The sequence below is a fragment of the Octopus bimaculoides genome, chromosome 10 (assembly GCF_046866305.1).
Source record: "Octopus bimaculoides isolate indiv1 chromosome 10, ASM4686630v1, whole genome shotgun sequence".
Taxonomy (NCBI): domain Eukaryota; kingdom Metazoa; phylum Mollusca; class Cephalopoda; order Octopoda; family Octopodidae; genus Octopus; species Octopus bimaculoides.
This window is the reverse complement of record NC_142937.1, coordinates 84,593,519-84,606,325: the sequence shown is the minus strand read 5'-3', so window position 1 is coordinate 84,606,325 and position 12,807 is coordinate 84,593,519. Positions and strand designations below refer to the sequence as shown.

Sequence of the window (12,807 nt, the reverse complement as noted above, 5' to 3'; positions counted from 1 at the left end):
ATTCCCAGGTATCTCTTCCATTGAGAACTATGCTCTGAGAAAATAACTAGATAAGATCTTACAAACTGAAGTCAAGATACAAGGACTGTTTAAATCTGATCTCAAAAATGATGATATGATGATATGCATGTGGAATGTTGAGAAGATATCGCAAATGATAGGGCTTCATATACAGGAAAAAAATATACTGTATACATCTTTACATTTTGAATAGAAAGTGCATTAAGCATGCAAAATTAAAATGAGATGCAAGGAGAAGAACCCACCCTTGATGTAAATAATCTTTACAAATGTTCAGTCTGTGAACAAGTTTTTTTATGTCAAAGACAGGTCACATTAACTATTCTCGGGAATATGAACCAAAACAAGCTAATGGAACTTTGCCATCTGAAAGACTATGTCTGACAATTATGTAACAACTGATGCCTTTCAATAAGTGATTTGCAGATACCTCTCTATTACCCCCACCCACTCATTTAAGGGGGTTTGTCACTTGTGTTACATAGTTCCCTCCCAAGTGTTGGTGCCATGAAAACAAAACCATCCAGTATACCCTGTGGAGTGGTTAGCATTAGGAAGGGTATCCAGCTGTAGAGGCCATGCCAAAACGAACAATGAAGCTTAACACACTTCTCCAACTTATGGGACCCTGTTGAACCATCCAACCATGACAGCATGGCGGACAACATTAAATGTCTCTGAAAACGATGATATATGTACACACAAGCACACACACAAACCTACAAGCATACATAGAAGCACATACACACACAGGTGTCTATGTGTACATTTATATACGAGGACGCGTGCGTTTGCACACACACACACACACACACACACATGTATATATTAGTCCTCCACAATTAAGAAACGAAATACTTGAGAGAACTTATCACTTCAAGTTGAGTCAGTGTTTGTACGACGTATCAGTGTTCTTTTACGCACATACAAACATTGCTGGCACTCCTGTTGATAGTGAATAAGGCAGGTGTTTAGCATGTTCACTGTTGCATGATATCGGTGACACAACTGGGCCAGTGGTGTGATCTATTCTCTGTGGAGTGCACAAACCTCTCTTGCTTTTCAATGAATATGGTGTCACTGTTTGTTTTATAGAAAGCAGTATGAGTCTGTGTGTGTGTGTGTGTGTGGTGTGTTTGTTTGTGTGTTGCTATGCATGTCTGTATGTGGGTATCTGGGCTTTGTGAGTGAAATAGGTGAAATACAACTCAGTGCATGTATGTATGTATATATATGTATATATATATAATATATATATATAATATATATATATATATATATATGTAGACATATATATGAGAAATATATGTATATGTATGTCTTATGTGTTGGATAATGTGAGTGTGCCTACATGTCTATTTACATACATACATTCATATATATATATATATATATATATATATATATATATCTATATATATATATATATATCTGTGTATAAATCTGTAGAGAGGCATTTTATATAATTTCTATTCTCCCCCTCTCTCCCCTCTCTCCCTCCTCCCCTCTCTCCCTCCTCCCCTCTCTCCCCTCTCTCCCTCCTCCCCTCTCTCCCCTCTCTCTCCCCCTCCCCCTCTCTCACCCTTTCTCTCTGTATGTATGTATGTATATATATATATATATATATATATATAAAATCATCATCATCATTATTTAATGTTCGCCTTCCATGCTGACATAGGGACATGCATATATACATGTAACGTGAGTGTGAGTGTGTGTGTGTGTGCTCCACATAGATCACTCTATCAGCAACAAAGCACTTGCCAAGAACAAAGCTGTTATCTGTCCCAGAATACCGGCTTTGTTTGTTAAGTATTTTTATAGATACATGTTTGTTATCAATTTATAATAGGCTTAGGTAGATGACATATATTGTTACTCTCTCTCACACACACACCATCATCATCATAATGGTTTTAGTGCCTACTTTTCTAGGCTTGTATGGGTTGGATGGAATTGAAGTAGATGTTCTATATGCTTTTCCTGTCACCAACCCTTTTCTTTTCAATTGCCTGGTTGTTACTATATAATCAAGGCGGCTGTGTGGTAAGTAGCTTGCTTACCAACCACATGGTTCTGGGTTCAGTCCCACTGCGTGGCACCTTGGGCAAGTGTCTTCTTCTATAGCCTTGGGCCGACCAAAGCCTTGTGAGTGGATTTGGTAGACGGAAACTGAAAGAAGCCCGTCGTATATATGTATATATATATATATGTGTTTGTGTGTCTGTGTTTGTCCCCCTAGCATTGCTTGACAACCGATGCTGGTGTGTTTATGTCCCTGTCACTTAGTGGTTCAGCAAAAGAGACCGATAGAATAACTACTAGGCTTACAAAGAATAAGTCCTGGGGTCGATTTGCTCGACTAAAGGCAGTGCTCCAGCATGAGCGCAGTCAAATGACTGAAACAAGTAAAAGAGTATTGAACTGAGCCTATTGTTTCCTTATATTGTTGAGAAGCTTTCAGGATTGTTTTTGCTCCTCTAAAGACAATTGCTGATTGTCTTTCCTCATAGGAGGACTTCGGCATTCTTTGAGAGATAAGTTGTCAGGTAAAAAAATAACATAGGAAGGCATAAAATAGGTTGAGATGAAATCCCAGAATGCTGGACTTTAGAGATGAAATGATGGATGTGACAATGAAATATGTAGTGATATGCTTTATAATAGACCTGTGTAACTCCTGTCAACATGAACAAAACATTTCAAGCCTTTAAGCCATTTCGTGATGCGTTTCCATAATGTTCAAAATATTAAAGTTTGTTGAGCTATACAAGTAAAATAATTTATTTTTTCCATTTATTGTTATATTAATCTTTTGTTTGGAAGGTAACCAAAAAGAATATATTTTACTTAAAATTTTGATAGGATATTTGTTTAAATTTGAATTTTTTTTAAATGAGAGAATTTGTGTCCTAAAAACCAAGAGTGAGTGGTTGCAGGCATATTGGAATCACAAGGATTAAACAATAAGAAATATATAGTTATTGTGTGTGTTTATGTATAATTCAAAATAGATACTTTTCAAAATCTTCTAGCACTTATCAATTGCATTTGTGAGAAAAGCTGATTATCATGTGGTTTTGTACCTTCCGTGCCGGTGGCACGTAAATAGCACCATTTGAGCGTGATCGTTACCAGTGGCACGTGAAAAGACATTCGAGCGAGATCGTTGCCAGTGCCGCTGGACTGGCTCCTGTGCAGGTGGCACGTAAAATACACCATTTCGAGCGTGGCTGTTGCCAGTACCGCCTGACTGGCCCTCATGCCGGTGGTGCGTAAAAGCACCCACTACACTGTCGGAGTGGTTGGCGTTAGGAAGGGCATCCAGCTGTAGAAACTCTGCCAAATCAGATTGGAACCTGGTGTAATATCTTCCCATGAGCAGACATCTTTTCACAGAAGATTGGAAATGAAGGACATGGCTTGCAAGATGATGATTCTTGTTCGCAACTATCATGACTAGGAGACTGTAACACACACACACACACACACACACACACACACACACACACACACACTGGGCTTATTTCAGTTTCTCTCTACCAAATCCAATCACAAGGCTTTGGTCAGCTTGGAACCAATAGCAGAAGACACTTGCACAAGGTATCATGTAGTGGAACCACATTCAAAACCAGGTGGTTGGAAAGCAAACACTTTACCATATAACCATGCTATGTAATAATTATTAGATCTGTTGTTTCACTATAAACAATGTCTTTGGATTAATCTGTTCCACATTCCAAGCAATAATGCCAGTTAATAACGTACTGGTCCTTCCTTTACTTAACTACAATTCGTTGTGTATGGTAAAACTTTCTTTTCTTTTCTTTTTATTTCTTTGTAACTGAGAATATATAAAGAAACCATCACAAGCAGGTGTGAACCACCTTGATGAACCAGTGATCGAGGAATAAAAGATAGAATTCCTCATGCTGAGGCAACAAATGTTTAGCTCCTAAGATCTCATTAACTGTTGATTAAAAACATTTTGATCCACTTTAATTAATAGCTTCATCACTGAGATTTCTAATTAAATGTTGCCAGTTAGTACAAACTAAAATCCATTAAGTTCCAGATATCTATTGGAATTCCAAAACTTCCATTCAATTTCCGAACAGCTATTTGAATTCTTAAATGTCTTAAATGATTGTTTTTTTTTTGTTTTGTTTTTTTTTATATTTTTCAATTTGTGTTTTTGCTGATTAATTACAAAGTTAATTTACTGTAAGAATATTTTAAAATATTTTCTTCATTTTCTACCTAAGCCTTAGCTCATTATCTTCAGAGTTGATTGTGATGTGCATGCCTTCACACATGTAGAACCATGTGTCGTTCAGAAGTCCACGTCACAGCTTCATCCAAATGAGTGACGTCTTGGGCAAGACTCTTCACTGTTGATTTAGGTTGACAATTTTTTCGCAAGTGAAATTTAGTGGATAAGAAATTATGTGGAAACCTTGTTGACAATGTTACCGCTTTCCACCATTTATATTATTCTGTGTGTGTGTGTGTGTGTGTGTGTGTAATAACCTGCCTTTAACCACTTGTCATTATGCAGCTGTTACATCCTCGCATCTATTTGCAGTTGAAGCTTTAGAGTCTGTCATCTTTGAGCACTACTTTACCTTACCATACATGATATTACTTGAATTTTGTGTGTATGTATGTATGTGTATATATATATGTATATATATATGTATATATATATATATATATATATATATATATATATATATATATATAGGTATAGGAGTGACTGTGTGGTAAGTAGCTTGCTTACAAACTACATGGTTCTGGGTTCAGTCCGACTGCGTGACACCTTGGGCAAGTGTCTTCTACTATAGCCTCGGGCCGACCAAAGCCTTGTGAGTGGATTTGGTAGACGGAAACTGAAAGAAGCCCATCATATATATGTATATATATGTATGTGTGCGTATATGTTTGTGTGTCTGTGTTTGCCCCCCCAACATCACTTGACAACCGATGCTGGTGTGTTTACATCCCCATAACTTAGCGGTTCAGCATAAGAGACTGATAGAATAAGTACTAGGCTTACAAAGAATAAGTCCTGGGGTCGATTTGCTCGACTAAGGGCGGTGCTTCAGCATGGCCACAGTCAAATGACTGAAGCAAGTAAAGGAGGATATATATATATATATATATATATATATATATATATATATATTATTTTGTTTAAAAGAGTTCCAACACTGTCTGTTTTTTATGTTTTATTTATATTCCTGCAGAACCAATGTGGGGTATAGAACATGGAATATACAATATATAATATAATATACAATATATAACAAAATAAAATAAAATAAAAATGGATGGCACCATGAAATAAAGCATTGATGGTGCCATCCATTTTTATTTTATTTTATTTTATGTTATATATTGTATATTCCATGTTCTATACCCCACATTGGTTCTGCAGGAATATAAATAAAACATAAAAAACAGACAGTGTTGGAACTCTTTTAAACAAAATAATATATTCCTCTATACACAATCAAAAAAAAACCCCACCTTTTTTGTATTTATTTTTACTCGCATATATATACATATATATATATATATATATAGATATATATATATATATATATATATAATTCCACTGCTTGACATTTTGACAATGTGTGGTCTGAGTTCCTTGCTGAGTGACTGCTGGTATGTTTTATCATTGCTGGTTAAGCCTTCTAATGTGGATGGTCTAAAACATGATGTCTCTTTGGTGTAGTAACTAGTGTAGCTATATAGTTCACAGCAGATACATTGCATTTGGCTGTTGTAGATAGTATTACAACTTTTTCTGTTATATGCGCAAGTGTGTGTCTGTGTATATGTGTATGCTTCTTTTTTTTACAAAATATTTGATATGGTCTTTAGCCTTTATTGTTCAGATTACTCTGTCAAAATGCTTATTTATTCACATTGTTTTGAAATAATCATGTGTTATCTTGCAGCTCTGAGATTTCAATAATGTGATTGTTTATTCTTAGAATAACCTAGCAAGGTGGGTCTGAGAGGCCAGGTCTGGCCTGGCCTGTTTCAACATAAAACCTGTAGAATATTTAGGCCAGATATGGCCGGTTTAAATGCTAAAGAGTCAATGACTGGTTGTTTTTTCATATCACCAACCACTTTACAATGTGGATAGCATATATTTTACTGTACATAATACTGTCTTTAGTACTCTCTTTACTCTTTTACTTGTTTCAGTCATTTGATTGTGGCCATACTGGAGCACTGCCTTTAGTCGAGCAAATCGACCCCGGGACTTATTCTTTGTAAGCCTAGTACTTATTCAATCGGTCTCTTTTTGCCAAACCGCTAAGTGATGGGGACATAAACACACCAGCATCGGTTGTCAAGTAATGCTAGGGGGACAAACACAGACACACATACATATATACAACGGGCTTCTTTCAGCTTCCGTCTACCAAATCCACTCACAAGGCTTTGGTCAGCCTGAGGCCATAATAAAAGACACTTGCCCAAGATGCCACGCATTGGGACTGAACCCGCAACCATGTGGTTGGTAAGCAAGCTACTTACCACACAGCCACTCCTGCGCCTATATGTAATGTATTGTTATAACAGAAGAGGGGTTGCTGGTAACTTTCCTCCAAAAAAAATATGGTACCTGTTCTCTGTAGATTTGGAGTTGCCAGTTCATCTTCTTCACTGACCATTTCATTTCTCTTTCTACAGGAAACTCCATGAAATTAGTTCTTGTAGTATTGCTTGACAGAAAATTCCACTTATATTATTTTATTGTATTATTTCATTATATTATTTTATTGTATTTTATTGAAGATTCTAACAATATTCTGTTTTTATTTTGCAGGTGCTGAATATGAATTGAAGATTTACATTGAATATCCTTCTGGTTCCAATAATGTCTACAACAGTGCTTCAGGTGTTGCCAAACAGATGTACCAAGATTGTATGAAAGATTTTGGCAAGGGCTTGTCATCAGGTTTCAAATATCTCGAATATGAAATGAAACATGCTTCAGGAGATTGGCGTCTGCTGGGAGAACTCTTACCTGAATCCGTTCGATTTTTCAAAGAACAAATCAAGAGGGAAACGCTTCCAACGCCGCACATTGACACCAGCCTGCCACCTTTGCCAACTTATGCAGCTCGTGGACTTCCTCCTCCAATAAAACAGTGCATATCTATGCCGACGCAGCGCATGTATTCGGATAACCAAATACGCAAACGCAAGTGCAGCCCTGAACCCGACAGTGATATTGGTGGTAAATTAACAGATGAACAGCATAAACGTCAACAGTGGATGCAGAACCAGGCTGAGGCCCTGAAACTAACTATTGCAACTGCTGGCTACGGGTCAGGCCCGCCAAGTTCTACGTCTGTGTCACCAATGAGCAGCAATTTAACACCTACACCTCCCGACGGCAACTCAAATGCCTGTCAAGGGGGCCCATCTCCAATGGCTGCACTAATGAACGTTACTGATAACTTGACCCCTGCGTCTCCGAGCCGGGGAGAGAACATTCAGACACGTTCCCATGGTTTGCGTCACAGTGCCCATTCCCCAAACAGTAATCTACAGAAGAACCGGCCAAATCAGGCAGCACCAGTATCAGACAGTGGTGTTGGCAGTACAATGCCAGAATCAACTGTACCAAGCACAGAATCCCTCAAATGCACTATATGTAACCAACGTCTTGAAGATACGCATTTTGTCCAGTGTCCGTCTGTATCGGAGCACAAATTCTGTTTCCCTTGCTCTAGAAACAGTATTAAGGAGCAAGGGGCAGGTTCCGAGGTTTATTGTCCCAGTAAAAATAAATGTCCATTGGTTGGATCCAATGTCCCTTGGGCTTTCATGCAAAATGAAATCGCCACAATTTTAGGGGAAGAATACAAGGAACTAAAAATTAAAAAAGAGAGGGATACGTAATGACTGAGAGGATGGAGAAAAGAAACAGCGAAAATCTTTAAAAAAAAAAAAAATTTTTAAAAGAAAAAAATTTTAAAAAAGCAGGAAAGCAAAGAAATAACAACACGATAATAATAATAATCATAATAATAATGATAATAAAAACAACAAAAACAATAATAACAACAACAACAACAAAATAAACCACTGTGACATATTTAAATAGTTTTAAGTTGAAACATTAATGAAAAGAAAAGAAATGTCAAACTGTTTTTAAAGTGTAGATTTGATAGGATGCTTCTTTCTTCCGACTTGTTGCCAACACTTGCTTTTAATTCCCATCTAACAGAGAATAATAAAAACAGACCTGAAAAAATATCAATGAATGGAAAAATTCTGCTCATTTTTAAAAGTTGGCACATTTTTCACCTCATCCTCTCACCCGCAATGCCCACTCCTCCCCCCCACCTCCACTTACCATTACTCTTAATAACTTTAACGACGTTTTGTTCATATTTGTTCCCAATTATATCTTTCTTTGTATTTCTGTTTGTTATTTTCGTTTTTTTTTGTTTACGTTTTTTGGGGCACTACTTCTATAATACTACCACTTCATAATAAAACATGTGCAGTCATCTTACCCCCTCCCCATCTTCTCTGTCACTGTCATTTCTCTAGCATCAAGTAGCATCATTTACTGTCATCATGTCTCCAGCTGTCTCCAGCAAATGCTGAATTACAAGGATGTTGTTGTTGTTTATATTTCCAGTCACTTATTTACTGTGTTTCTAGGAAGTTATCTTCTACTGCTATTTGGGGTGGGGTGGGGAGAAGCAATTATCTTATGCTACGAGACAGTGGCTATCTTCTACTGCTACAAGGCTGCTGTAAGTTTTATTTTTCTTCCTTTCTTTCTGTGATGGCGCAGCTGTTATCTTCTGCTTCAGAGCAGAAGTAACCTTCTGTTGCTATGGGACAGCATTTATCTTGTATAATGGCTGCAGAACTTACCTTTTGCTGTTAAGGACCAGCAGTTACATTTTACTGTTCTACTTGGAGCAACAGTTACCTTCTACAGCTGTGAGGCATCAGTTATATTCCACTGCTAAGAGGCAGCAATTATCTTCTGCTGGAAAAGGAGAGAGAGAAATATGTAACATATGCAATTTTAATTTATATTAATGAAAGAAACAAATTAAAGGATGAAAGCAAATTTTTAATGAAAAAGTACCCAAATAAAACAGCAACAACAACAAATACAAAACTATTATCTCTTAGTTTATTGCATGACGTGTGAAATCCAAAGAAATGGAACATTGATAAATACAACTTCAATAATAATCTATTAATATATATGCGTATGTATGACATGTGTGTCTGAGAGACCTATGTATGAATGTCTGCTCAAGACCAGGTATTATAGACCACTGAAAGAGTATCTTTTCCTTTTGGTATATCTCATGCAGTCCTAATATACATATATATACAGGATTGTGTGTGTGTTCATATATGTATATGATATATATATATGTACATATATATGTACGTATGTATGTGTGTGTATGTATTTCTCCAGGCATCTGAACTTGTAAATGATGTAAATTCCTACTATTCGTGATATCCTTTAATGTAGAAAGGATGTATCATCAGTTTACTGTGATACCCCCCCCCCCCCAAGTATCCAACAGATATTTCTCTCCTCCCTGCAAATTTATAGTTATACATACATACATACATACATACATACATAATATATGTATATATGTGTGTGCATTTGCGTATATATGTACATCCATAAACCAGTAAGTCCCTTGGTTTTTTAATAGGCAAATTATTTATATGGGTAATGAAAATAACAGCTGATAACAGAGGCAAAATATAAAGAATAACTAACCCCTTCTTTTTGACTCCCTTCCTCTCTCTCTCTCTCTCTCCCTCCCTCTCGCACACAAACTCCCTCTCTCACATAAACTCCCTCTCTCTCTCTCTCTCTCTTTTTGTTTTGTAATACAACAAATTAACAACAAAGTGATGCATTTTGGAAAACTCTGTATTGACAATGTCCAAAGTTCCACGACTAGAACATTCTCTGTGACCTGGGCTTTTTTTTTTTTCCCAATGGTGGAGTTCTTTCTCTCCAGAAGAATTACCTGATATTAAGACTTGCTTAAGCATCTCTTGCAAGTAAGACTTCTTCAATGGACCAGAGAGATGGAATTGGGGCTGGCTGGGTGGGGGTGGGGCATGAGGGGGGTGGGTTACATTCTGCTTGATATAAAACCTGAATGAGGACCCCGTCTTAGTTCACCTATGTGACCGTTCAATTAAGTGCTTGTTGCTCTCCTTTCATCTGCTGTTTGTATTCTTTTTTTTGTTGTTTTTTTTTGTTTTGTATATATTATGGTTATTATTATTATGATTGTTATTTTTTTTTTTTTTCAAACTGATATTTTTCTCTGTCTCTACATCTATCTCTCTGTCTATTCCCATCTTTTTTATCTATTGCTAACATTCTGTCTGTTTGTCTGTCTGTCTATCTGACTGTCTTTAGTATGTGTTTATCTGTCTGTCTGTCTGTGGTATATTTTTGATCTCTCTCTATCTTTCTGTTCATCTTTCTATTTCTTTTTTTATTTCTCTCTCTCTTCTCCTCTCTCTCTTTATCTCTCTGTACCAATCTCTCTTTGTCAGTTTATCTATTTCTCTGTCTGTTCATCTACTGTCTTTCTGTGTGAGTGTGTATGTCTCTATCTATCTATCTGCCTCTCTCTCTCTCTCTCTCTCATGTGTCTAAATGAACATTTTTTTGAGAAGACAAAAAAGAAAATGAAATCACTGAACTCTTTCTTGTAAAAGAACTTGGCATCATTCAATGATACATCATTCATTTCTCATTCAATTCTGCTGATTACTTTATAATTATATCTTCAACATTTTGACTAAAAGCTCCCCCAATAGATACGAGGGCAAAGGACGTCTGTTTCATCTGCTATTCTTCATTTCCCTTCTTTCCTTGTGCTATTATTATTATTATTATTATTATTATTATCATTATTATCATCTTTGTATTGTTTCTCTTTTTTTCCCAAGATATCATTGAAGATAATGCATTCTAGCGAAAATATTAACAAACAAAAATCAAAATATGATACATGGAACTAAAACATTCAAGCAACAAACCAGGATTTTTTTTTTTTTCTTATGTTTCTGGAATGACTTCATATAAAATCACTGAACTGGGTTCTACATTTCTTTGTTTTTTTTTTTTGTTTTTTTTTTTCTTAAATTCCGAAAAAAAATTTGTTTGATGATATCACATGAAAGAGTGAGAATATATTATAGGAAATTAATATTATGGAATATTGATTATGAATGGATATCATAAATTACATAATTACATACTAGAAGTGTAAAAAAAAAAGAAATTTTTAGAAGCTGTTTAATTTTTTTTTTTTTTTTTTGATGTTGTGGAATTATTCTAATTTTACTTCTGAAGTAATTATTAGATTTTAAACAACAAATTTTCAAAAAAAGGCAAATAAAGAAAGAAAAAAAAAAGTGGAATTGAAGAATTTTTCTAGAATAAATGCTAAACTCAACTCTTGGTGTTAAGCTCTGTCTCTCTCTCTCATTCTCCAGAAATGGTTCAGTAAAACCCAGTTGGCAGTGTTAAGTTCAAAGAAAATCTTGGTAGATAGCATATAAGCCCCGGTGTATTATTTTTCTCTTTGTTTTCTATAATTTTTTTCATATCTTTCAAATGGATCTCTTTAATAGTAAAGCTCCAGATTATTATTATTATTATTTTTTTTTTTTAAATCATTGTCTCTCTTTCTTTCTCTCTCTCTCTCATCTTTTCATCCTCTTCATTCTATTTTTCTTTATTCTTCTCTGCAGCAAATCTTTGCCTGTTATTTTTCATTTTTTTTTTTTTTTAATAATTTTATTTTGTTTATTATTAATCTATGTATATCACCTGACATAGTTTCTTTCACAGACAAATATTGAGATAAAAATAACAAATCTTACTGCTTGGATTATTATTATTATTTTTATTTTATGCCTTCTTTTGTTCTGTTTTTTTTTTTTTTTTTTTTTTTTTTTTTTTTTTTTGGTGGGTACAAGTGAGAGTGGGCAGTGGTTAGCTGTTTTGAAATGGTAAACAAACTTAAGAAAAATTAAAATTAAATGAAAAAAATAGCTTTAATTATAATATAATATTAAAAGGCAAAAAGAAAAACACATTTTAACATGGCTGTGATTTTGCAAAAGGCAAAAGTAGTTTGGAAACCAAATCATTCCTACCAGAATATTCTACCTGTTTTATGCTCAAACCAGCCAGATCTGACCTCTTACACTTACCCTACAATATCATTCTAAAAATAAACAATCACATCATTGAAATCTCAAAGCTATGAGATAATGCACGATTAGTTCAAAGCAATGGGAATGAATAAGCATTACATTTGACACTAGTGAAGGCATGTGGCTTAGTGGTTAGGGCATTTGCCTCACGATCGTAAAGTCGTGAGTTCAATTCCCAGTGACGCGTTGTGTCCTTGAGCAAGACACTTTATTTCACATTGCTCCAGTGCACTCCGCTGGCAAAAATGAGTAGTACCTGTATTTCAAAGGGCCAGCCTTGTCACACTCTGTGTCACGCTGAATCTCCGTGAGGGGTACGAGAAGGGTAAACGTGTTTGTGGAGTGCTCAGCCACTTGCACGTTAATTTTATAAGTAGGCTGTTCCATTGATCGTATCAGCTAGGACCTTCGTCGTCGTAACCAACGTAGTGCTCCTGTATAACATTTGACACTATTCTGAATGCTAAAGGGTTAAAAATTATAATAGTGATTGTGTTCATATGAGAT

The 12,807-nt window shown here is 35.6% G+C and overlaps 1 protein-coding gene across 1 annotated transcript in view; it reads left to right on the top strand.

Annotated features, from left to right (window-relative positions):
• The window catches only part of LOC106871600 (putative E3 ubiquitin-protein ligase IRF2BPL), a 77,421-nt gene extending 65,458 nt beyond the window's left edge, over positions 1 to 11,963 (top strand). The window contains exon 2 of the mRNA XM_014918129.3: positions 6,875 to 11,963. Coding sequence (XP_014773615.1) covers positions 6,875 to 7,956 — 1,082 coding nt within the window. The 3' untranslated portion in view covers positions 7,957 to 11,963. The remainder of the gene's footprint in view (positions 1 to 6,874) is intronic.
• Positions 11,964 to 12,807: the final 844 nt, after the last annotated feature.